General features: G+C 41.3%; 2 protein-coding genes across 2 annotated transcripts in view; both read right to left on the bottom strand.

Annotated features, from left to right (window-relative positions):
• LOC146716453 (ribonuclease inhibitor-like) overlaps window positions 1-25,285 on the bottom strand; it is a gene marked incomplete at its 5' end in the record, with an annotated part of 131,099 nt that overhangs the window by 53,873 nt on the left and 51,941 nt on the right. The gene's annotated exons all lie outside the window — the stretch shown is intronic.
• On the bottom strand, window positions 8,430-14,555 carry LOC146716455 (protein NLRC3-like). The gene is made up of 3 exons (XM_085452568.1): window positions 14,332-14,555; window positions 12,420-14,190; window positions 8,430-8,651 (listed from the first exon to the last, which is right to left on the bottom strand). The coding sequence occupies exons 1-3, from the start codon at window positions 14,537-14,539 to the stop codon at window positions 8,456-8,458; spliced, it is 2,175 nt and encodes a 724-aa protein (XP_085308694.1). The 5' UTR covers window positions 14,540-14,555; the 3' UTR covers window positions 8,430-8,455.

Here is a 25,285-nt window from a genome sequence, read left to right as displayed (position 1 = left end):
GAGGCTGTGAAATGGGACGGTCTAGCCTTCAGATTTGCGTCACCGCTGTGTTGGTGGAGTTTAATAAACTCGGCCGTCTGCTCCTTGCTATCTAAAATATAACAGGACACTGGCGTAAATTCTCGACCGTCTCACACGTCTGTTTAATCAGTTTCCTGTTTAACGTTGATTGATTGATTGAATCTTTATTTTGAACATGTTGAAAAAGTATAAAAAAAAATAGAATTAAAAGAGACAAATGAACAAAGCAAACAAAAGGAAAACGAGCAACCACAACTCCAAATAACGTCCATGTTCAAAAAGGAGCAGGAAGAAGCATAAGCTTATTTAATCCCACCCCTTTTCCACTATCTAGTATCAATAGACTACAGAAATACCTCCTTGTTATATGTTATGTGTATTTTTTTTTTATTTATTTATTTTTTTTAAATATATACACATATATGTTTCTATCTATCCATACATACGTATATACACACATTTTCAATAACCCCATTAACACCTCAAGGATACACAGCCTACAATTATATATATATATCCATACCAACAAACCCGTGCATGCAAACACACATGAAAATATTAGACAAGAACACCCTATCAAATCTCTACCTTTTCCCTGTACCCTGTAAAAACCATATCCTTAAACCGCTTTTTAAACTGCGCCATGCTCGGATATTGCTTCATATCTTTACTTAGTCTGTTCCACAGCTTCACTCCACACACAGAGATGCAAAAACTTTTTAATGTTGTACGGATACGAGGATGTTTTAAATTTAATTCCCCCCTCAAATTGTATCCCCGTTCCCTTTTAGAAAACATTTTTAGAATATTGTCAGGAAGCAGGTTATTTATTGCTTTATATATAATTTGTGCTGTGAGAAAATGAACCAGATCTGTGAATTTTAGAATTTTTGATTTTAAGAATAGTGGATTTGTATGATCTCTGTAACCAGTTTTATGGATTATCCTTATGGCCCTTTTTTGTAATATAAAGATTGATGATAGCGAACATTTGTAAGTATTGTACGTTTATTCAGCTGTGTGAAAATCCCGGAGGAACTTTGATCTCAGCCAAACCGATTTACTCCGGAACAAATAAAACACAGAAAAAAGGCAAACAATTACATTTTTAAGTTATCCGAGTGACTTATATATCGTGTTTCACCTGAGTAGTGAAAGAGCGGGGTCTGAAAACGATGAAGCCGGGCGTCCGCTGCTCTCGCCGGCTGGAGTGACCATTGAACCCCCCGGCTTGCTAGCGAGCGGGTGGGGAACAGACGTCTCCGAAAACGTCGGCACACTTTTGCAAATATGCGATGTCTTGATAAACCAAGCAGATATTTGAAGTTTACACAGCTACTTTCTCGCCTGAAAATATGTTAAAAGTTTATTTTGTGACCCAGAAAGATTAATAAGAGTAATTTGAAAACTTAGTAGCTGCCGCCATTGTTGGCAGCTGAAATTTGGCTGGGCCGCGCTATGAATTCTGGGATATGGTGGGCCACGAAGGACACACTCGACGAATCCTTCAAATTCGGGGAAATGAAGGACGCATTTGTCGGGCACATTTGAAGGAGTCGACAAATACGGACAGCCTTCATCGCCTGGCTGTGACGTAATCGGCCTTCAAATGCAGCCTCTGGAGGATGCAGCCGACGTTTTGGGACACAGCTACTAATTTGCTTCCATCATCCAACCTGAAGAGGAAACAGAGACGGCTCCCCTTCAAAGTAAAAGCTGCTCCTTTTGGACACAGTATCAAAGAAAGTCTACAGTATAACATAGAAAAGACAGAACAAAGTTTTGGTTGTTTTTAAATTGTGCAGAAATGAAACTACACTAAGCTCAATTATGTGACAGACATTTCATCCCATGTCAGTTTGGCCTCATCCTGGGCCGGATTATCCAGCACACACTCTGACCACAGGTCCATGTTGAGCAGGATGAGCTGCTGGCTAATCTGGAGGCTGTAGCAGCAGCTCACAGTCACAGTGGGTTTCCACTCATGAAAAAGCTCTGGCTGCTTCATTTCTCATCTCATATCAGAGACTTTAATGCTTCACTGAAGCTGTACTGTGATGCTTCCATATTCCAGTGAGGCCTCCATAATGATTTCAGCTGTTCTGTACACACACTGTGTGCCCTGTATGGCTCAAAGTCTCTGCAGCCTGTTTTTATCTGCTATCATCAGATCTTCATCATCCTCATTCACATCCCTCACACACTCTACAGCCTCATCAGCACTGACTTCATCTTCACTGACTGATGGAGCACAACATGAACCTGTGGAGGCTGAAACACTGTCCTGTCAAACATCTCCCCGTCACCACTCCACTTCTGTCAGCCTTTAAATGAACCCTGCTCAAGTCTGTCACTTCTGTTTGGAGCCAAAAGAGGTTAAAGATTATGCCACTACATTCTTGTCTAGAAAATATTAAAGTGTATTTGGTGACACACAAAAAAGGGTAAAAGTATAGTTTGGGTCCACACATGTCCAAACCCTGGTGTGTAGGCCTACTTAGTATTGAGAAAAGCCCACTAAAAGAACGCCCACCAGACCAAAGCAATGGTGTTGACTTGATCAGCATTAACCCCGCCCCCTGACTTTGATGGGTGAAGCTGACAAATAAAATGTATTTATGAACAGCGATGCAGGGCCAGGAGTAGCAACGTGAATTAAATAAATACATCATTAAATAATTCATTAAATGTGTCAGTAAAATAATTAAAATAGAAAACAAACCAACAAAATATGTAATTAACTAATTTGAATTGTACATAAATACTTAATGAATTATTTTAAATGAAATTAACCGATAATTCATTGTGATTTTGTTTTGTGTTTTGATGAGCTAATAATCAGCTCTCTTTTTCTCATTGTTGTTCTAAGCCGCTTATCCAAAGGTAAGGCACTACCTGTTGAATTATTTCCAAAGTGTGCCAAATTGGACATTACAAATTAAAGTCTACTCACTGAAATTACTGGGGAATGTCTGCTTTGATTTTGATGAGAATCTCATGACAGTACTGAGGATTTAATGCAGTTGGACTGCTAAAAATGATTGAATGCAGTTGGACCGCTAAAGGATTTAATACGGTTGGACCGTGGAAAGCAGTTGGACTGCTGAGTGATTTTAGTATATTAGGGAATTTGGTTATTGTTTGGGGTGGAGCCCGTATTGGTTATAAGGTTGGACCTGCTTCAGTCTTACACTTGTTTGGCTGTTTTACTGTTGTTCCAAAGTATTATAAATTATTCAAGAACGTCAGTTGGACTGATAGGAAGCACAGTGCTCAGAGGTAACGCTTGCCAATGCCAAGGACGCTTAGGCATTGTCCTCGAAGAGGGATAGTCAGTTGGTCACTGTGGAGCTTGGGGCACTCCAGAATAACTAGGAGTTAGAGTCTCCTTACCGTTTGGAACGGTAGTCTGCGCTTTTTTGGCCAGCAGAAGTTGGACTTCGGGTGTGTAACTTTAACTTAAAACTTCGGGGTAAGCCTTGGCTGTGAAATGCCAAAAATAGAGCTTCAGGCAAAGTTTGGGTTGGTTGACGCTTTTAAATTGAGTTAGGGATTTTAGAGATGAGGCCAGAAACTGTTGGACAGATACTGGTTAATTGATCACAAAAAAGTTGGACTTTATCGGTTGGACCGTTAACTTAAATTTGTCGAAATTGTTTAGGCGCTAAAGCTGACAGATGTGACAGTGGTTGTAAATATAAGACGTCTTTGTAATATAAAATAAGAGATCTCTGTGTGAAAGGAGTCTGAGGCAGTGCTGGAGCTATTTTTAGACTGTGTGTGTGTGAGTGTGAAAATGCAAATTAGTCAGCAGTGAACTGTTTAAACCACAGTTGGTTTTACAAATACTGCTGCAAACATTGTTGAGTGTGTGTTTAAGATGCCATTTATGTTCATTAGAGGGCTATAAATAAAGTTTTGAGTTGCCGTAGTGGATGTATAGTAATTGACTGAGTTTTGATATATAAATATAGTGAGTGCACTGTATATATTTAAGACTAACATATTACTTTTAGGAGTAACCTCTCATCAGCAATAAATGCTGGTGTGTTTTATTTTTTCTATTCTATGTGTGTGCTGTGAGAATTAATAGAGGTTTCAATTGTTTTCTTTGACTTGCTCTTTCTGATTATGAAAGGCATGTCTGAAATACTCTTAGGAAAGCGTGTTGTGAGTATATTCCTCAACTCTTGTCACAGTTTAAGTGTGTGAATGCTGTGAGTAGCAGGCTTTGAGTGATTGGGTGTGATTTGTACAAAATAATAAATAATAATAACACTATGAAAGTTGATAGTAGAGTGAGTGCAGAAGTGGAAGTGTGAGAGAAAAGGCGGTGTGTGTGTGAGACGATCTGACAAACGCAAAGAATTTAGTATATTTAGAAGTGTGTGCGTGAAATAAGGGTGAATTGTTTTAGATCAAGACTTAGTAAAACAAGAGTTTTATTAGCCTGTAAAAAAAAACAAAACAGGAGAGATAGAAACAGAAAATATGGTTCTGAGCAGCTGCAAGGTTGACAGGAAATGGTGTGTGTGACAGGAACTTTGCATGCCCATAAAAGGAACTGACTGTGACAAGTGAGCACACAGAGAGAGAAACATACGAGTTAAACTCCAGGCAGATGAAGCAAATGGAGGTTTTAAGAAAAGAAATGAAAAGGATATTAATTGTATGCTTTAGTGTGTCAATACAGGTGGACTTCTTTCAACCTAGAATCTTGAGTACAAAACCATTGATTAACAGAATTGGGAGGAAAACAGGCCAGATTTTGGCTTAAAATTTTACAGCTTGACCTCCCACTTGTCCCGATCCTGAGAAGAAGCTCATAGGACAGTTAATCTCCTGATGAAGACCGACAGAACATCGTGGACTTCAAGAATTAACAGCAGGCAAAAGACAGTGCAACTGAAACTACACTGACGATACCAGCAGCAGCATGGAAGAAAAGCACGTGATGGAAAATGCACGGTGAACTGCAGGCTGGTAAGAACAGTGTGACATAACTGTTTAAAGACACTGAATGGGATATTTTGCCAGGCTGGGATTTAATCTAAAAGGAAAATACTGAAAAGAGCAACGGAGAAGAAACAGACTGTGTTTGCTGGGGATCACAAGACAACAAAGGACACTAAGAGAAGGGCACAGGGGCCAGTGGGAAGGTGAAGCCCAGACGAGTTCGACTGCGAGAATAGAGGTACAATTGGGTTGAAATTGAAGCCGGAATTGAAGCCGGAACTCAGGATGGTTTAGGGATGTCCACGTCACAAACAAAGAGGTAAACAAAAAGAAGGTAAAATAAAGAGAGAAAATAACTGACAATTACATTAATGAATAGAAGACACACATACAGATATTACATAGATTTATTTTTAGGATAAAGGGGAGAGCTTATACGTAGAAATGACTTTTTATACATATTGCATTTTGTGCCTTTAAGGGAGTTGTGGCTCAATTCGTCTCTTGTGGGTCACGAGCCTTTGGCTAGCGCTATGATTAGCCAATCTACTGTGAGGATGATATGAGTTATTGAAGGATTGCACACGCTTACAGACATATAGAGTCCATAAACACACATGACAGTATTGATTCCAGGCAAAAGGCCTCAAATTAATTTAGCATTTAACTGAACTTGAGCTGGCCCTGTAACAAGTGACAGAAAAGAGGAACTGAATAGGAGTTTCTTGCTTTAGAGAAGGACCAAAGGAAGGAAAGCATATATTTTGGTTAAGTCTGATAAACTAGAATGAGAAGGTATTGTTACATCAAAGGAGCAAGATGAAATAAAAAGGCTGTACCAAAAACAGGCTATAACATAGGAAATGTGAGTTTTAAAATGAAGTTAGTGTTAACACACAGGAGTTGTTTCAAGGCAGCGTTTAGCTGTGATAAAATGTATGCAGGAGTAATTGCTTATATGTTTAAACTTAATTGATTAAAGTGGTTGTTTTTTTGGATCTTTTAGTAGAATAGGCGCTTATAATGATTTTCTTGTGAAAGGAGATTCTAGGTCAGAGTGGAGGCCTTGCAGCAGCGAGACTTCTGTGTACAGGATGTTGATGATTAGATAAGGCAAGCGACAGGAAACGCATGCAGGGACGTGAAAGCAGCGTTTTAAGAGTTTTAAAATGATGAGTAACGTTGAAGAATATATATAAATACAAGTCAATAAGTCAAGAAGATAATTAGGATCAGGCTTTTGATTAAAGAGTCCCAAAGATGATAAGTTAGGGAGGTGCAGGAAAAGGTGTTTGGTTTGCTTTACACAAGATCTCGGCGACCACAGGGGGGTGAGGATCCTGGAGGCCCGAGGCATGATGGACCACAAGAGAGGGACGCAGAAAAAACCTAATCTTACGCATGGAGTGTTCTCGAGGGGGAGCTGGTGTTTATTACTGGGCCACTTAGATGACATGAGGTTGTCTGATTTGCTGAGCCAGAGGACGGCTAGAGAGGGTCAGAGCGGGAGTGGTGACCCCGATGTCCATGATGCCATGGATGGACATGGAAGCAGCTGAGTGGGCCGAGGAGTCACCCAACACAATGTATTGTGACCTCTGGTGTTCCAGAGGTCGAGAGAGGGAGTATTGAGATTGGAGAGATATTTTGCTGCTATTGTTAAAGGCTCATGTTCTCACTTAGATCATCGATTTCTACTTACATTTCTTTCTGGGAAAAATGGGGATTACTTTGGAAACAGGAAGCATTTTCCCCAATAAGCAGCCCTGGATTAGTAAATCACTCCAACATGTTCTCAGGCAGAAGAAGCTGTCTTGTTATGAGGGAGAGAAGAAAAAGATTGAGGCACAGAAACGTGTTGAAAGAGAGATAAAGCAGCTAAAATCAGGTGTAAAAGTAAAGCAGAGGATGAGCTGAATAAAGGACACTCAAGGCTGGCTTGGAAAGGAATGAAGTCCATGGTGGGGATGCAGGACAAGGAGCAAAGATGAATGTGATGCTGAATCAGCAGAAGACTTGGACTCATTGGATTCCAGCTTTGATATCATTGATTTCAATGAAGAGCTTTGTGATTGTAGCAAAGGGCTGGTAGCTCTGAGAGTCCCACTGATGAGGTGTTTGTGTGGAAATCTCTTAGTGGGACCAAAGAGAGAAAAAGCCCTGGTCCTGATGCTGTGGGAGGGAAATGATTGAAGTGTGCTGTGAGGAACTGACTGGGAGATTTTCACACATTTTCCAGTCCTCCTTGGAACAACAGGAAGTTCCCAGCATATGGAAACAAAGGTTAAGTGTCCTATGGCACTCAGTGATGATGGTGCTGTGGCCCCACCACCTCCACCTCTTTGTAAAGGAACTAACTGTAATCTGAAGCTTCAAATGGGACTAAGACTTCCTCCACTAGGTGGCAGTGTCTGATGAGAAAGTTTTAGTGGAGCTGGCCTGGAGTCAGAAACAGGAAGATGCAGGATTTGGGCTGAAATGGGGAAAAGTGGTTCGCACTAGTGCCTTAAAGCAAGAAGGTTGTAGGTTGAAGCTTGTTGGCCTTTCTGTGGAGGTTGGATGTTCTCCCACAGTCCAATGAAATGCTGCTTAGGTTCATTGGTGCTTCTAAATTGGCTGTAGGTGTGGATGTGAGAGAGTGCTTCTCTGTCTCTCTCTGTTGGCCCTGTGATGGACTGCTCACCTGTGCAGGTGGACCACGCCTCTTGCCCTATGACAGCTAGGGCACAGGCTGCAGCCCTGTGAGCCTAAGCTGAATAAACAGTTAGCAAAAATGATCCATAGATGGCCTGAAATCCCCCAGTTAGCAGTTTGGTAGATAGCTATGACATGCTAATCCCATCCAGCAGCTGTATTCTACCTGTAAGCTGATCCCTGCTGAGCCAAAGCACTTTTTCATATACAAATTACAACCTTTAATAGAAACCTATTGGTCAGCATCTTATTAGCCTGCTGTTAGCTTCATTCCACAGAAAACTGAGAGAAACTAACAGAGTTGATAAAGAATAAAGAGAAATGTGCTGATTTAAAGCCTTTGAAGTGCTTCAGATGATCTCTGTCCACTTCTGTCCACTCATTCATTCATGTAAGCTTTCTAATGCAGCTTTGATCTTCACAGTCTGCTTCATGAAACTCATTCTAACCCTGAATGTCAGAGTGTTCCTCCTGTGTGTATGTTTGTGTTGGACTGCTGTCTGTAAAGCAAACGCACATTTTGCTTTGGATTTCAGTGTCAGACAGACTTTAAGGTGGAATGAAGAGTTGGAGAGTTTCACAGTGAATTATCCAGTGGAGGATTTTTCTTCTTCTTTGAAGGTTTGAAATGTGAACATTGTTCTGCTGCAGTCAATGGACTAAACCAGAGAAGAAGAAAACAGACTTTACCATGAAGATCCTCAGTGTGGATCAGTATAATATCAGCCTGATGTCTGCAGTTTAGTGTCAGCACAACTTTCACATCATATTCATCTCAGCACAACTAAAACATGCTGACTGACCCCAGAGTTTCAAGTCCACATCCTGGACTCTCCAGGAAACCACACAGATGCTTCACTCCTGAATCCTGCAGCTTGTAGTTGCAGCTCAGGTCCAGCTGTCTCAGATGGGAGGGGTTGGACTTCAGTGCTGCTGCCAGATAATCACAGCTGATCTCTGACAAACCACAGCCCCACAATCTGTATAAAGAATGAAAGATGTAAGTTTATTAGACAAAGTGTGAGCTTGAAATCATTCAGTGTTTCATCATCTGTTCAGAGCTGAAGAAGGTTCAGAATGTAGAAGTTTAGAAAATGGAAACTCCAAACAGCTGAAGCCAACAGGAAGCAGCTTCAAACAAACACAACAAGAGAAAAAACTCTGAATGTTTCACATTAAAGTCGTACATTTATCATAAAAACAGGACAAAGACTTGAAAAAGTCGTGTTTTTCCTTCCAGGAACTGTCACGGGGTGGAAAAGGACAAGTTATTTAAGTTTTACATGTTTTGTTGTTTTACCTTTTTAATATTTTAATATGAAGTGTATTTACTTAGTTTTTATATTGCATGTATTGGTCATGTTTTGTGCAGTGGTTATGGTGTTGCATGTTTTCGTTATACTGTCAAATTGTCCTGGAAAGACTCCGCCCCTACCTGATAGTAAACTGATCACACCTGCGAGAGATCCCAGAGAGGCCAATAAGAGGGCCTGGCAGACCATAGAGCAGGGGGGGAGGAAAAGCTTGAGAGAAGGCTTGAGAGGAGGAGAGACATGGCATGGTAACCGGTGTGGGCGACGGCCGCGCAGAGCGGCACAGAGGCCCGGCTATAGGCAGCTGGCCAAGGCGTGCGGCAAAGGAGAACGAGACCAGAGATCGCGGACGACCGCGCACTGGAGGGAGTGATCGGAGCTGAGCGGAGAGGTCGGTGCTGGTGTTGACGGGAGGTAGCTCCTCGCCGAGAGAGGCCCACGGCAGGGGATAGAGAGGCAGCGGGATGGCGCCTTATGTCCCCGGAACGGCGAGTCTATGGCTACGCGTGTGAAGCACAATACAGTGGTGGGCGGAGTTAGGAGCTCTGCCCATCTGGGGTAAGTCCCGATTCATCCCGTCTAAGACGAACCTCCAGTGGAATTTAAGAATGGTGACTGCCGCTGGCCCTCTCTCCTTTTTCTAGTTGGCATCAGAATGAAGAGGCCGACAGGACGGCGACAATCCTGTTGGTTTCTGCACCGTTTGGACTTTTATATCGTGGCGGATGCCACTGGACTTTTAATGTTGTGTTTTATTGATTTTTATTGTGTTATCCCTTGGCCAAGGTTGTTTTAATTTATCTTACATTTTTAACTATTTAAATATAATAAATTATATTTTAATTCTACAGTTTTTTAATCGTGTGCTTTCCCTTGGCGGCTCCACTGCTCTGTCCGTTTGGAGGAAGGTTTCCTTCCTTTAGAAAAACGACACTGTGGGAATAAAATCACCTTCGCTCCGTTACAGAACCACAAGGCTTCACTTTTAAAGGTGAAGTGTGAAAGAAATGGACATATTTGAAGTCCAACACCTTTTTCCAGTCACATTATTAAAGCAGACAAACTACAAGCTCATTTTCATTCCAACAAGTCATCTTCTGACCTGGACTAACAACACTGGTCTCTATGTGCAGCTGGCTGTGAGACCAGTGCTCAGGGAGCGTCTACAAAGTGCAACACTGAAAGAACATCACACACTAGCTGTGTCCCAAAACGTCGGCTGCATCCTTCGGAGGACCCGGTATTCGCGGTCTACGTGGGCCGGGTCCTTCAAAGACCGAAAAGGCTGGAAGTGCGAGGCTGTGAAATGGGACGGTCTAGCCTTCAGATTTGCGTCACCGCTGTGTCGGTGGAGTTTAATAAACTCGGCCGTCTGCTCCTTGCTATCTAAAATATAACAGGACACTGGCGTAAATTCTCGACCGTCTCACACTTCTGTTTAATCAGTTTCCTGTTTAACGTTTATTCAGCTGTGTGAAAATCCCGGAGGAACTTTGATCTCAGCCAAACCGATTTACTCCGGAACAAATAAAACACAGAAAAAAGGCAAACAATTACATTTTTAAGTTCTCCGAGTGACTTATATATCATGTTTAACCTGAGTAGCGAAAGAGCGGGATCTGAAAACGATGAAGCCGGGCGTCCGCTGCTCTCGCCGGCTGGAGTGACCATTGAACCCCCCGGCTTGCTAGCGAGCGGGTGGGTAACAGACGTCTCCGAAAACGTCGGCACACTTTTGCAAATATGCGATGTCTTGATAAACCAAGCAGATATTTGAAGTTTACACAGCTACTTTCTCACCTGAAAATATGTTAAAAGTTTATTTTGTGACCCAGAAAGATTAATAAGAGTAATTTGAAAACTTAGTAGCAGCCGCCATTGTTGGCAGCTGAAATTTGGCTGGGCCGCGCTATGAATTCTGGGATATGGTGGGCCACGAAGGACACACCCGACGAATCCTTCAAATTCGGGGAAATGAAGGACGCATTTGTGCATTTGCATGCGCAAAAGAAGACTTCACACACAACGCGCTCTGTTTAGACCCAGAGCAAAGAATATTGTTTGACAGATGACCCTTAATATTGTCACGGACCCGGTTCCGGGGACTCGGGGTTCGTGAACAGTGTGGACCTTTATTGTTATTAGTGTATTGGATGTATGTTTGCTGCACTGTGTTCTTGTGTTCAGTGCTGGTGTGTGTATGTGTGTGAGGCTGGAGGATGAAGGACAGCCACCTGCAGGCCTGATGGGTGTGGCCCTGCCAGCTGCTGGTCACGCCTAGCTTACCACACACCTGCTTCTGATCAGGATCGTCGGGGGAGCTACTTAACAGAGCGATGGAGCTTCCTCCGGCGCAGGATCGTTGAGTTAGACTCCATGTCAGTGTTTGTAGTGCTGGTCAGTGTATGCCTGCTGGAGTTGGTGCCATAACGGCTGTGTCTGTGTTTTTTCCTCAGGAGAGTGGAACACAGGACTGCAAGACACACGGGGTGTGTGAAGGCACAGGGGCAGAGAGCACGGGATACCAGCACTGGGAGAAGACACGTCACGGGAGTCGAGGGAGCACTTTTGGAGATTCAATGTGTGGTGTACATTTACCTCACTGTAAATAAACCCACTGTTCATTTCATTAAGTCCAGCGTTTGGGTCCTTTCTCCAACATCCCCCACGGTCTGCCCCCCAGACCGTGACAAATATGAAGACTTCGGACTTTACGTTTCCCAATTTTTGCTTTAAGTTATTTTGTTATTTACATAATAATGTAGATAACCTAATAATGATCCTTATTGCTGTTTTAGAGGAGCGGTGCTTCAAAGGATAGCTGCAGATTTCTGTCAGAATCTGCAGATTATACAGTACAAATAAAATGTTCACGTTTCTCCAACGTTGTCTTCCCAACAGTTTCACTGACATCTACACGAGATGGTCAGGAAGCGTTTGCGATGTCTTATCGGGCGCTGATAATTGGCGTCTGTCTTGTGTTGGTGACGTAAAAGACGGATTTAATGCGACTTGACCATTCAAACAGCAGTCGCTTTCTAAAACATCGGATATGTATCGGATTCAGTACCACATACGAAAGTGACCCAGGTCGGATTTGAAAATATCGGATTTACGCCGTTCACACTGTCATAGCATGATCGGATATGGGTCGCATAGGGTCAAAAAAGTCAGATTTATAAAGGTCAGAAAAATCGGATTTGATGCGCTTTCGCCTGCAGTGTGAACGTAGCCTTACTTTCAAATCCTCCCTAATAACAAGAACATAATTACACTTTAGCCACAAGAGGGCAGCAGCATTAATACAAGTCACATGTATATAAAGGTACAGTGATTATATTACAGTGATTTTGACAAAAACAAAACAGAGGTTCATGGCAGTGTGTTTTCCATAACATACCAACCAAATTAAATAATAAAAACTTTATAACTTACAGAGCTTTTTTAGAGGCTTTGACCACTGGCAGCAGCCTCAGAAGAGCCTCCTCTGAAGCAGAGTATTTATTCAGGTCAAACACATCCAGATCTTTTTCTGATGACAGTAAGATGAAGATCAGAGCTGACCACTGAGCAGGAGACAGTTTATCTGTGGAGAGACGTCCTGAACTCAGGGACTGTTGGATCTCCTCCAGTAGAGAACGATCATTCAGTTCATTCAGACAGTGAAACAGATTGATGCTTTTCTCTGCAGACAGATTCTTACTGAGCTTCTTCTTGATGTACTGAACTGCTTTTTGATTGGTCTTTGAGCTACTTCCTGTTTGTGTCATGAGGCCTTGCAAACGAGTTTGATTAGTCTTCAGACCCAAGAGAAAACGAAGGAACAAGTCCAGGTGTCCATTGGGGCTCTGTAAGGCCTTGTTCACAGCACACTGGTAGAAGTATTTCTCTGTCTCAGAGCTTGTTTGTTGTTCTTCCAGCAGATTGAGTCCAGAGTTGATGAAGGTCAGGTGGACATGAAGAGCAGCCAGAAACTCCTGAACACTGAGATGAACAAAGCAGAACACCTTGTTCTGGTACAGTTGTTTCTCCTCTTTAAAGATCTGTGTGAACACTCCTGAGTACACTGAGGCTGCTCTGATATCGATGCCACACTCTGTCAGGTCTGGTTCATAGAAGATCAGGTTTCCTTTCTGCAGCTGATCAAAAGCCAGTTTTCCCAGTGACTCAATCATCTTCCTGCTCTCTGGACTCCAGTGTGGATCTGTCTCAGCTCCTCCATCATATTTGATCCTCTTGACTTTGGCCTGAACCACCAGGAAGTGGATGTACATCTCAGTCAGGGTGTTGGGCAGCTCTCCTCCCTCTCTGGTTTCCAGCACATCCTCCAGAACTGTAGCAGTGATCCAGCAGAAGACTGGGATGTGACACATGATGTGGAGGCTTCGAGCTTTCTTGATGTGGGAGATGATCCTGCTGGCCTGCTCCTCATCTCTGAATCTCTTCCTGAAGTACTCCTCCTTCTGTGGGTCAGTGAACCCTCTGACCTCTGTCACCATGTCGACACACTGAGAAGGGATCTGATTGGCTGCTGCAGGTCGTGTTGTTATCCAAAGGCGAGCAGAAGGGAGCAGGTTCCCTCTGATGAGGTTTGTCAGCAGCTCATCCAATGAGGTGGACTTTCTTGTTTCAGTCAGGATTTTAGTTTTGTTGAAGTCCAAATGAAGTCGACACTCATCCAGACCATCAAGTATGAACACAACCTGGAAGTCTTCAAGCCTGCAGATTCCTGATTCGTTAGTTTGATTAAAGAAGTGATGAACAAGCTCCACCAAGCTGAACTTTTCCTCTTTCAGCACATTCAGCTCTCTGAAAGTGAATGGAAATATGAACTGGATGTCCTGGTTGGCTTTGTCTTCAGCCCAGTCCAGGCTGTATTTCTGTGTTAAGACTGTTTTCCCAATGCCAGCCACTCCCTTTGTCAGCACTGTTCTGATTGGTTCGTCTCTTCCAGGTGAGGCTTTAAAGATGTCTTCTTGTCTGATTGTTGTTTCTGGTCTGTCTGGTTTCCTGGATGCTGTTTCAATCTGTCTGACCTCATGTTCCTCATTGACCTCTGCAGTCCCTCCCTCTGTGATGTAGAGCTCTGTGTAGATCTGATTCAGGAGGGTTGGGCTTCCTGCTTTAGCGATGCCCTCAAACACACACTGGAACTTCTTCTTCAGTTGGGCTTTAAGTTCTCGTTTACAGAGTGGAGCAAATATTTCTGAAGGTAAGAAATTCAGAAACAAATATTATATAATAAATATCATAGCCTTTCAGTACCCTGAAAGGATGAATGTCTATTGGTCCATTTCTTGAGCTATTAGGAAAGATCAATATTCAGTCTTTAGAGAAATTCTCTTACTGCTCTGCAGATGGTCAGCCATCTCATGCTGCTTAAGTCTCCTCAAGAAGTGGAGTGTGATCTTCAGAAATGCTTCTCTGCAGCTCTTTCTTTCATCTTCATCCTCTCCTTCAAACATCTCCTCATCCTCCATCTGGCTCTTTAAAGTTTCTGGGTGATCTGGACTCAGAAGCTTCTGGATCTTCTTCAGCTCGTTCTTCACAAACATGGTGATGTTGTCCTCCAGCCGCTGGAAAAGAAGACTATATGAATTACCCAGTGGTAAATGGACTGGTTCTTATATAGCTCTCTTTGATACTCTGTGCACACAAAGCATTTTATACAACATGCCTCATTCAACCAAGCACATTGTTCTATGCTTAAATACTTTCTTTCACACTCTGATGGATGCATCAGAGGGCAGCTTGGGTTTAGTACGTTACCCAGTACATTTGCCAGCCAGGGTTTGATTCACAAACCTAACTAGTAGCTGACCTGCTCCCCTCCTGAGCTACAGTCACCCCAATCTGACTGAAATCATGGAGCCCAAACTCTGACTTATGTTGGACACACTGACAATCCTCTGGTCCACAAAGTGCAGCATAGAGGTGACTGAAAAGAACAAATGTAAACGTAGTACTACAAACCATAACCACAGAGTCCAGGTGTGTTTGATGTTGCTGTGCAGACTGACCAGTGGAAACCTCTGCTCTCTGCTGGTCCACTCTGTGGAGGAGTAATGTATAATTAGCTCATGTTATGTCTGTCCACACACAGACACAAGCTAAAGGTCCATGAAGTGATGTTTGGATGGGTTCAGTCAATCAGATGACTGTCATGGTGGAGCTTTGCTAGTCCTGCTGATCCCACTGAGAATTAACAACTCAGTTTCCAGATGTCTGTAGTTTTCTGCTCAGTTTCTTTAGTCCCAACAGCTCTTACCATCTCCTGCATAAAGCTTTCCCTCCATGCTCAGATGCCCTGGAACAAGGTGCTCTCTTTATATCAGTGACTGGTTTAAAGGGACAACTTGCAGTGCTCGCCAAACTTTGTGTCAGCAAAAGTAGTTCTAATGTTTCTTACATTTATTACATTTTTACATTTTTACACACACAAATCCATGAACGCAAAAACATAAACTTTCCAGATATTTTGTTTCACAATGTTACAAAACTCAGTTCACAACTCCACAGTCTGATTTACAAGTACAAAATATTTATGACCACAGTTTGAGCCGATGTATGTCCCGAGTCTGTGGACTCAGTGGTTTTGTTTTGATTGTTATTGTCTTTTGTTACAATTTCATTCTGATTAAGATTTTCTAGTTCTGAGGTTTTGGTTTCTGTGTTCCCTCTGTACTGTGTTAGTATTGTGTCTCTGTGTTCACTTCCTGTTTTATTTTGACAGTGCCATGTCCTACGTTAGTGTGTCTACTTTTGCTTCCCCTTGTCTGGTTATGTCCAATGAATCCTGCTGTGTCTCCCTTTTCTCATTCCCTGATGGCTCTTTTGTGTATATGAGCCCTTTGTTTTCTCCTGCTTGTTGCTGGTTCGTCTGTGTTGTCTCCCCGTGTCTCCGTTTAAGGTTTCAGGTTAGTTTTGTAGTTTTTTCAGTAGAGGTTATCTTAGCTTCTGCACAGGCCATCTCCACTGCACTTCACCGTTTCAATAAAGCTCACTCACTTCACAGCAGTGTCGGCATCTTGGGTCCTTTATTAAATTCAACATGGCTCGCCCCGCTAGCCGTGACATAAGATGTGAAAACAATATCCAAAAAACACGAGAGACAAACAGGAAATAGTTTTAAGGTGCAGGGCCAACAAACTGAGTCTAGCCATGAACTCAGAGTTGATTGAATTAGCATTTTGAATTGGCTGATCTGAGTTACTTCAATCAAGTCTATGTTCACTTTGAGTTAAGATTATACGTGATTAATGTAAAAGAAAAAAGCCGTCATCAGCAACTGATTCTGATTTAGCAGGTTTTCAAATCTAAACGGTACCCATCCCTAGCTGGCTGTAGTTAAACCTTTACTTAAAAAGCATCCCTAGACCCAGCTGTCTTAGCTAATTATAGGCCAATCTCCAACCTGACAATCCTTGAAAGAGTAGTTGGGGGGAGACAATCAGAGGGGCAGTGTGATGATCTTAGGTTACGAACTACCGCAGTCAAGTCATTAAGGGAGACGGGATCAAACTGCTCTAAGACAGCTGAGCACACAGGAGAAAGACTCTGATCTGAGGCAGCAGTCGGCGAGACAAGAGCCCTAATAGACAGAAGCTTGTTGTTAAAAAATGCTAAAAAGAGTGACGCTGAAAAACTAGTTCATGCATTTATTACTTCCAGGCTGGACGACTGTAATCCATTATTATCAGGATGTCCTAAAAACTCAGTGAAAAGCCTTCAGCTGATCCAAAATGCTGCAGCAAGAGTCCTGACAGGGACTAGAAAGAGAGCAGATTTCTCCTGTTTTGGCTTCCCTTCATTGGCTGCTCCTCACATACAAGGTCTTAAATAATCAGGCCCCATCTTATCTTAATGCTGCACCACAACACCTGATCTCTGGTTTCCTCACCTCTTCAATCCCACTTTAATACTTGACTAAACTCATTTTCCTGTTTAGGTGTTGAGGCAAAGCCGCCCATCTACAATGCAGGCAACAGCAAACGGAGCTATTTTTGATTCCCTTTGGGTTTTTTCTACTTTTGTGCTACAAAATGTTCAAGCTGATTAAATTCATTAGAATAAAAGTTCAGATAATTTTCTCCTATTAATGTTGGAGGTAGAAATTCAGGTAACTTTGCACAAAAACTGGCAGAAATTTCCTTCAAAGATGGCGTTTTTACTTTAATACTGTGAGTACATTTCAGAGCCTGTACTCTTTTACCTTTACTTGAGTAAAGAAGTTGAATCATTATTTCAGCTTTAAGAGGGTATTTTAACACAAACATCAGTCCTTCTACTTAAGTATGTTTGACACTTTGTTTAATCATCATTTTTAATGATCAAATATAATTATGTTTGTTATTTGTGGATTTTAAATGTCCTTGACAGAGACAGATGATGATCATTATCCTGCACTGTGCTTTCAGGTTTGGTCGAGCTAGCACAAAGAATGGCTATGTTGAACTTCCTCCTGGGATCTACACTAAGAAGTGAGTCCAACATTAGCAGGGTCTCTTTCCTTTATCTGATTCACTTTAGCATTCACAGTCACGTGAAGCTTGTTATTAACTCGATAAGTCAACCCAGGGTTTCAGCTGAGCGCTCACATGAAACACATGGTGTTGGCAGCATCTGATCAATCATATTCATGGAGACGTGTATCAGCAACAGAGCAGCTGAGTTTGCAGAAGGAAGTCAAACTAAACCACAGGAACAATATGAGGAGATTACACACATAATAAAATACTAGCAGTAACACAGCTGCTGCAGACAAATCAGTCGTGTGATCGTGTGTGAGAGGAGAAGGACTGTAAAGGAGTTTGGTGTTAAAAGCTCTGTATGAATGTGGGAGACTTTGAAGGGCTTTAAAAAGGCCAATATAAAATAAAAGGCAGCAAAATTGCTGAGTGTGAAAGTCACCAGACTTATCAGACCTCTGTGATTAAGACCTGTAAGAACACCTGTTTGTACTTGTTGACATTATATCAAACACACACGTATATTAAGCCTTTGTTTGAACTCTGGTTGAATTTGTTACTTTCAGACTGTGAAACATCACAGAGGCTGCAGCTGCAGATCTTTTATTCACCTGGAAATTTACTTTAAATGTTAGATGGAAAATGTATTGCTCAGTTTAACCAAAGTAAGAACAAGAATCCATAAACCTTCATAAAGACAAACATCTCCCAGAACATTGAGCTGCTGAAGTGTCACTGAAGGGAAAAACTATTTGTCCTCCTCCATCCAGCAACACCTGAAAGACCTGAGTGGAAGCTCCTCCCTACACTGTGTTTGAAGCAAAGCACAAAGGAGACACCTGCTGGAGCAGCTGGAGTCCTACAGACACTCAGCCTCTTCACTACACAAACACCTCCTACAACATCCACTCTTTCCACTCTGACTGCTGTGTTTGTGGAAACACTCCAACACACACCGCTTCACATACCAACATAGAAATGTGTGAAAAAGAGCTGAGCTGATATTAAACATGAGGATTTATTCAGAAATACAGAGTCAGGAACAACATCTAGACACACATTACCTCTCAGCAGCAGAAGAACAGCCTTTAAAGTCTATAACAGCACCCTTCGAGTCGTTGCTCTTTAAGGAAACACAGCTGGGTTCAGGTCCAGGAGATTCTGGCCTCTTATTGATCCTAAAAGAAAAACAATAAATGTCACAGCTTCATGAGACAGGAAGGAAAAACTGGAAATATTAAATTAAAGACATGATGAACAATCTCATAAAAATAATGTACTTACTCTTTGTCACATAACAGTCTTTTGTTAAATTTTACACCAACATCCTTCGACCTGTTGGTCTTTAAGGAAACACAGCTGGGTTCAGGTCCAGGCTCTGGATTAGTTTCAGGGTTATGTCCAGCTGAGCCTGGTACGCCCCACAGCTCTGGGCTTTAAAACAACACACACAGAGGTATGAGTGTGAATAATGATGGAGCAGTGATGTGAGTGCTGAGCTGTGACATGGAGAAGAGTCATGGACAGTTAGAGATGGTCATCTCACCTCTGAGCTTTGGTCTGGCTCTCATGTTCCCCACACAGAGTGCTTTTAGAGGGAGGGACTCCCTCCTCTCTGTCCTCACACTGATCCATGCTGCTCAGTTCACATCAGCTCACACACACTTTCTACCTTCACCTGCAGAGGAAACACAAATCATTCATGTGCACATCAACTGAGAGCTGCAGAGGTCGTGTCTGATGTGTTGGACTAACATCCATCTGAGACGCAGCTTTCATCAGTTCACTACAAAAAGTGTCACAGAGCCCAGTTCAGCCTCCAAATCCTCCATTACTGTAGTCCTACAAAGCAGCAGGTCAAACATGGCTGCAGAGAGCAGCTTTATGTCAGTAACCATGTCCAGGACCGAGCTGACTGCTTACAGAGTTCATACTCTAACTGCTAGCTGCTCTGCTAGCTAAGCTAACTCAGTAACAGTGACTCTGACAGCAGTTACTGTGGAACAGCGGCCGAGCTCAGGACACATTCAGTGTGTTTAGTCTGAGTCCTGGACTCTGATTCAATGGATTCAATCCAGCTCAGAGTTTCATGTCTTCATCAGAATAAAATACATGTACTAATATAACAGAAGTAATGCTCTGAATGCAGGACTGTAATGGAGGATAAATAAGGTTTTTACAGCCTGAAAGAAACATTCAGTTCATATATTTGTAGACAGTGAAGCAGTTTTTAATACTGCAGCTGTTTCCTTCACCTGTGTGTGTGTGAGCCACACCTTCATGTGCTGCTTTAGAAATATGTGGTCTGACTGCTCAGACTGAGTCTAGGAGGAAAGTTCACACGCTGGAGCAAGTTTTGTTCCTAACTTTGTCAGAGTTCGGCTCCAAAGACGAAGAAGACGGAGCTCACAGTCTGTAGATGGTCCTCAGTGTGTGTGTGAAGCCAAGAGAGCACACAGGAGTGTGTTTATGTCAGCAAATCAGTGTGTGTGAAGAGTCTGAGGGAGTGTGTGAATGAGACTCAACACTGAAACCAACAGTCCAAGAAAAGCGTCTGGACTTCTTTAAGTTTAACTTAAAGAAGTCCAGACGCTTTTCTTTTTGTCTCCATAATGTCTCCATAATGCTGCAATGTTATCTGCCCCAGAAACACTGTGCAGAAGCTCTGATGGTGACACAGAAAAGTCACAGTGGAGATACTTCTGTCCACCTTTGATTAGACTCATTATAAAAAGGAAACAAAGTTTGAACACAGTCATGTTTCCAGTTCACTGACTTACATTTATTCCATGGACACTCACTCTAACCTGAAGCACAGCTACAACCCAACATTGTTGAGGCCTCATCTCCTCCTTTCCTGACTGTAGAGGTTAAATATGCAACAACCAACAAATAAAAGAATTTGGTTCATTTCAAAGAAATTCACACGGTGACCAAGTAAAGTAACCGTAGTAAAGGAGACAACATCCCGTTGATGGTGGGATTATTTGAAAGATTTGCTTTAGTCATGTCACCAAATGCAGTTGAACCACCCGTGGATCCATGTTTGACCATCCTACCACTCTGAGCTCTGCTTTTGAATCATTTTATTATTATCATCATTCATTTATTCATTCTTTGGAGGGGGGCTATTTCCTAATGCCGCCCTAATAAGCTGATGTTCAAGGGGAAATATAACAGAAACTCTTTCAGTGTTATTCATTAATAAATTAACAGATAAACTGTGAAGAAGAAAAAACTGAGATTTAAAGGAGAGAGTGAGAAACTTGATCATCCATCCTCATAATACATGTTTATCAGTATCTGCTGTGACCATACTGCAGTAATAACTACAAGTCTACATTTCTGTGACTGTTGATCAATCACAGCAGGAATCTGAGCTCATCTCTGCACACAGAGCAGATTCAGCTCTGGGATAAACTGCTCGCTTCACGTCCTTCTCAGCTCACAGACATCTGAAGATTAAACCGCTACATTTTCGGCTAAAAAATATTAAAACGGTATTTGGTGAGACACAAACAGGGTTTTTCAAAGTTCAGTTCTGTTAGTTTCCACATGGCAGTTGTTGGTGTGCAGTAACGCCTTCTAAAAACAATGGCCACCAGGCCAAAGCAATGGTTCTGACTCGATCAGCGTTAACCCCGCCCCCTGGGTTTGATGGGTGAGGTTGACAGATAAAATAAATTTATGGTGAGACCTGAAGGAGTCAACTGTGCCAAAATGAATTAATTAAATACACCATTAAATAATTATTTAAATGTGGCAATAATTAATTAAAACGTGAAATAAATAAATAATTAATTAAATGTGTCAAAAATTATTTATTTAATTAATTATTTCAAATTTTAATTAATTATTTCAAATTTTAATTAATTATTGTCACATTTAATTTATTATTCAATGGTGCATTTAATTAATTCATTATGGCACTCCTGGCGTTCCATACTGTGGTTGGGTCGACTTTACTATATAGATGTTTCACATGTTTCCATCTCAGCAGCCCCGTTGACAGATCACAGTATTATTACTTTTAAACTTAACCCTGAAAATAAAACGCAGTTTAAAAAAGATTACTGGAAATTTAATGCAGATCTATTAATTGATGACGGGTATGTTAAGATAGTTAAAGAGCTCCTCCATAACATTTACAACAACGTAACAATTGGCAATTACATACATAGATGGGAATTTTTTAATTTAAAGTTAGAGAATTTTCAATTACGTTTAGTAAAATGAAAAGTAGACAACAGAAGGAATTTGAAAGTAAATTACTTTACGATATAAATAACTATTGTAATAGACATTTTATGTCAGAGGCTGATAAGAAATCCCTGTTGTCTTTACAGGCTCAATTAGATGATCTATACAAGAAAAAGGCTCATGGAGCTTACATTAGAGCTCGTGCAAAATGGATAGAAGAAGGTGAAAAAGTGCTTCATATTTCTACAATTTGGAGAAACGGAGGCAAGAAAAGAAATCTATTAATACATTAATCATAAATGGGGAGGAATGCACAAATCATAAGACTGTAGCGGAAGAAAAACATAAATTTTACTCAAATTTATTCTCCTCAAAATATTTAATCACTGATTCATTAAGTTTTTTGATCAGATTGAATCTTATACTCCAAAAATCGATTCTGTATTCAGAGAAATTTGTGATTCTGATATATCACTGGATGACTGAGATCAAGCCTTAAACAAACTGAAAATGGACAAAGCTCCTGGTCAGGATGGCTTGACTGCAATCTTTTATAAATTCTTCTGGAAAGAAATAAAAAAGTTTTTCTTCAAAACTATTACTGAAATCATTAGTAATGAAATGTTGGCAACGACAATGAAACAATGATTCAAACAGTATTTGGTTTTATTTCCCCAAAGTAATTTTGGAGAAGCTGGGTGGAATTGAATTTCTTTTAAAGTGCGACTTTGAAATTTCCAAATTAAATTATCCAATTTTCACAAACAGGTTCACCAGTACTAGAAAAAGATATTAGCATATTTTTTCTCCACATACAAATTCGATTTGGAACAACAGATGTATACGATAAAAGAAAATCCATCTTTTATAAGGATTGGATGGATCATGGCATTTGGACGGTTTTACACCTTTTAGACAATGACAGAAATGTGTTAACATATAACAAACTCATAGATAATTATGGCATATCATGTACTCAGAGTAAATTCATTACAGTTGTGAAAGCCATTCCCCCTGCAATGATTCAGATGTCTTCCCCCGATTGAACAACAACGCGTCAACAACATGCTGAGCTGTGACTCTTCTTCCCTCTAAAGTCCTGGTGTTAACACTCACCCTGCATCAGCTTCACCTTTTTTTTAATTGTTTTTACTTTTCAAACCGACGGATCATTTGAAGCCAACCATCCAAAAACTGCTTCAGCTGTGTTTGATGTTTATGCTACAGCCTGTTTAGAATGTGTTACATACTTAAAAGGATAAATCAATATGAAGAACATGAAAGTAATTTGGGCTAAATGTGGAAGGAAAAATCGTCATTGACATTTAGTAGTGCTGTATATTGCTGATTATCCTGATTTGTTGTTTAGTTTTGCATTGTTACATAAAGATACATGTTAGAGGGATTTTTGGGTTGTTGGCGCCCTCTTGTAAGAATAATTACATTGCAGATAGGGGGCAGGTGCTGAGAAGAATTTTTTCTTCTTCCTGTTCCTTTTCACCCATGGGTGCAGTGTTATATTAATGGGAAGGAGGATCTGTATGTAGGAAACAAAACACTGTTGAACCACGTGTGAAATAAATAAAGAAATGAAATGAAATATAATCAATATCAGATATCAGAGCAACAGAAACCTCGGTGATCAGGACGCTGGGACTGAGAACAGGAAGTGGCTCAAACGTCACAGTTTCATAACGTCACCCTGAACTCCACTCACGGAGTTTCTGTCGCCATTGTAGTTTTTAAAGTCCTGTGATAAAGGCGGGTCTTTCTGTGAATCCGCACGCTCATTGGCTAATAGCTCGAGATTGACACATCGTTATCCAATGAGCGTGCGGGAACTTCCGACATAAAGTTGTTTCCTTTGAAAAACCAAAGTCTGATTATTTTTGCCTCCACTGACGGAGCCTGTTGTTCCCGCCACAGAGACACAGTAATGTCAGAGCGGTGTTAACACTCACCCTGCCTCAGCACAGCTCTCACTCTCCTCCTGCTCTCTCACACTAAACGGAGGCTCAGCTAAACTCACTTCCTCTCTACTTACAGGAAACCAGCGCTCAGAGGAGCCGACCGGCCTCACATTTCACCCACAGACACGAACAGCGTGGAATTATTTTATGTCGTAAGAAGAAACATATTCATGTTAACACTCACCTGCCTCAGCTCCACCTTCCTCCTCCTCTCAACGGAGGCTCAATACTTTCACTTTCACTACTGCTCCCTAAACACAGAGGATGCTGGGACTTGTAGTTTTTTCCTTCCGGTGCGGTCTTCCTCTTTGTTTGTTTTTGTTTGTGTTCAAGTTATTTCGATCATGTAAACATCAACAGAACACGTGAAGCCACACAGAGTTTGTATGTCGAGGTGGGTAGGAGGGTTTGAGGGTTTGGGGAGGGGTCAGAGGGAAGAGGTCTCGCCAGTTGCAGGATCTCTAACATTAGAATCTAAAAATGTGTCTTATATAGGTGTTATTTTGGTACTTTACACGTCACACAGTTTCAACAACTCCTTATATGGTACAAGTTCCTCTTTTCTGTCTGGCTTCCTGTATTTATTAATATGCTTGTATATTTCTACACTAACTTCCTGTTTTTCAGTCTGGCTGAGCACTTAGTTTGTGAGTCAAAAGTGGCCTTGCTTTACAAACCTTCATTATTAAAGTACATAAAACTATATAATCAGAAAATAAGCACTAAGAATATATTAATTACATGACAGTTCTCCCCCTTTTCGTGTTTGCTAAGAAACACGACATAATTCCTAATTTATCCCATTAAGTTTACCTGCATGTTAAAAGGCTAAAATATAACAAAAGAGATTATGCTAAACAAAATGAAACCTTTCAATTGCCCAACCCTATCTGTCCCCTCAACGGGTTGTATGTTTTCAATGTTTCCTTATTATTCCGTCATAATTACTTCTATCCACAACAAATAAATCAAGCTCTAAGACAGCACCTGTGAAATGTGAAATGTCCTAAATCTACTTCCTACACCCCCTTTTTTACCCAGAATCCCAATTTAAACCCACTCCTGACTTCCCTCAGTGCTCACTGTAAACTCCAAACAGATACAATCAGCTTTTCTGGTAAAAGGCCCTAGATTATTTTGTCAATCTTTGGAAACATCCTCCATAGAGTTAGCCCATTTCATCTTCCAAACTTAGTCCTGGTTTCTTTGCCCCCTTTAACGTGTAGAGCATATCCGGCCTGAATACTGTGTTTGGGCAATTTACATAACATAGAAATCCTGCAACTGTTCCTAAAGTCCCTCTCATTACTCTTCATTACTTTTATGCTCACATTTAATCTGTGTCTAACGAGCTTTTAATCTCCTAAACAACACATTTTCTGGAACTATGGTTCTCTGTGCTCTGTGCTTCTTTTGGTTCCCCTTTCTCTGGTTGGTTCCGTGCGGTCTGGGGCTTCCAGGATTCTCGCCACCCCTGTAGTCGCTGTGGTCCTGAAATCTTCTCCTGTAAAGGATAGAAAACAAAACGCCTCTCTCTGCTACACCTCAATAATCTACTGTGTGCATCTATTGTTCCCTTAATTATTCAAAGTTGGTTCAAGATATCATGTTCTGGGCTCTGTCCTTTATATTAACTTTACTTAATCTTTAATTAATCTTAATT

Source organism: Copadichromis virginalis, linkage group LG3 (assembly GCF_057382275.1).
Source record: "Copadichromis virginalis isolate Kocher_CV1m ecotype Utaka linkage group LG3, C_Virginalis_male_GT1.1, whole genome shotgun sequence".
Classification (NCBI taxonomy): Eukaryota; Metazoa; Chordata; class Actinopteri; order Cichliformes; family Cichlidae; genus Copadichromis; species Copadichromis virginalis.
Note: the sequence above shows the minus strand (reverse complement) of the source record. Positions and strands in the feature narration are given on the sequence as shown.

Coding starts and splice junctions, on each gene's coding strand:
- LOC146716455 (XM_085452568.1), bottom strand. CDS start 14,539: ATGTTTGTGAAGAACGAGCTGAAGAAGATCCAGAAGCTTCTGAGTCCA. Junction 14,191..14,331: donor GGCTGACCATCTGCAGAGCA/GTAAGAGAATTT, acceptor TCTTACCTTCAG/AAATATTTGCTCCACTCTGT. Junction 8,652..12,419: donor AAAGCCTCTAAAAAAGCTCT/GTAAGTTATAAA, acceptor TTCTTTATACAG/ATTGTGGGGCTGTGGTTTGT.